Source organism: Hippocampus comes, unplaced genomic scaffold (assembly GCF_001891065.2).
Source record: "Hippocampus comes isolate QL1 unplaced genomic scaffold, H_comes_QL1_v1.1 C16662842, whole genome shotgun sequence".
In the NCBI taxonomy this organism is placed as follows: Eukaryota; Metazoa; Chordata; class Actinopteri; order Syngnathiformes; family Syngnathidae; genus Hippocampus; species Hippocampus comes.
Genome location: NW_017836093.1, coordinates 1 through 660, shown reverse-complemented (window position 1 = coordinate 660; position 660 = coordinate 1). Strand labels below are relative to the sequence as shown.

At 49.5% G+C, this 660-nt stretch overlaps 1 protein-coding gene across 1 annotated transcript; it reads right to left on the bottom strand.

Annotated features, from left to right (window-relative positions):
• Positions 1 to 6: 6 nt before the first annotated feature.
• Positions 7 to 571, bottom strand: LOC109508851 (ATP-binding cassette sub-family B member 8, mitochondrial-like). The gene is made up of 2 exons (XM_019858797.1): positions 299 to 571; positions 7 to 173 (listed from the first exon to the last, which is right to left on the bottom strand). The coding sequence occupies exons 1-2, from the start codon at positions 569 to 571 to the stop codon at positions 90 to 92; spliced, it is 357 nt and encodes a 118-aa protein (XP_019714356.1). The 3' UTR covers positions 7 to 89.
• Between the last annotated feature and the right edge of the window lie 89 nt (positions 572 to 660).

The following is a 660-nucleotide window of genomic DNA, read 5'->3' as shown; positions in this document are numbered from 1 at the left end:
AGCCGGAATCGAACCCTGCACCTCTCCATTGTGAGGCCAGTCGACCATGTCGCCCTATAATTAACATTTATAAACATATTGAGCACGGTTCATTTCCGTCCCTCAGCTCTTTGCCTTCGGATCAGGTCACAATACAGTCCGCCTCGGCCCAGCAGTTCCGTGTGAGTTCCAGCCTTAAAAAGTTTTTACAAATTATAGTCAGACAACTGAAAGATGTGCAGAGTTTAGTGAACAACAATTACTTGACTGCAGACAATTTTTTCACCAATTCATGCTGAGAACATTCGGCCAAACTCACTTCTATAATGCGCCCATTGCTCATGACGCAGATGAGGTCAGCCGCCTGGATGGTGCTCAGGCGGTGGGCGATGATGAGCACAGTACGGCCCCGGGTGGCCAGGTCCAGAGCCTCCTGAACCACACGTTCCGACTCAGCATCTAAGGCGCTGGTGGCCTCGTCCAGCACCAGGATGCTCGGATTCTTAATGAGGGCCCGGGCGATGGCGACACGCTGTTTCTGGCCTCCTGATAATGTCACACCACGTTCGCCTGGGATGTAAAGCGGATACATGATGAACAACTTTAATGGCTTGTATACAGATAATACGGTCTCTGGAATGCATACCCACTCATTTAGTGCAAAATTAAACAACCAAGTGA

Bases quoted from the DNA above. Each gene is read 5' to 3' on its own strand.
- LOC109508851 (XM_019858797.1), bottom strand. From the start codon at position 571: ATGTATCCGCTTTACATCCCAGGCGAACGTGGTGTGACATTATCAGGA. The intron at 174-298 runs GTGAGTTTGGCC...AAACTTTTTAAG, and splicing joins GCAATGGGCGCATTATAGAA to GCTGGAACTCACACGGAACT.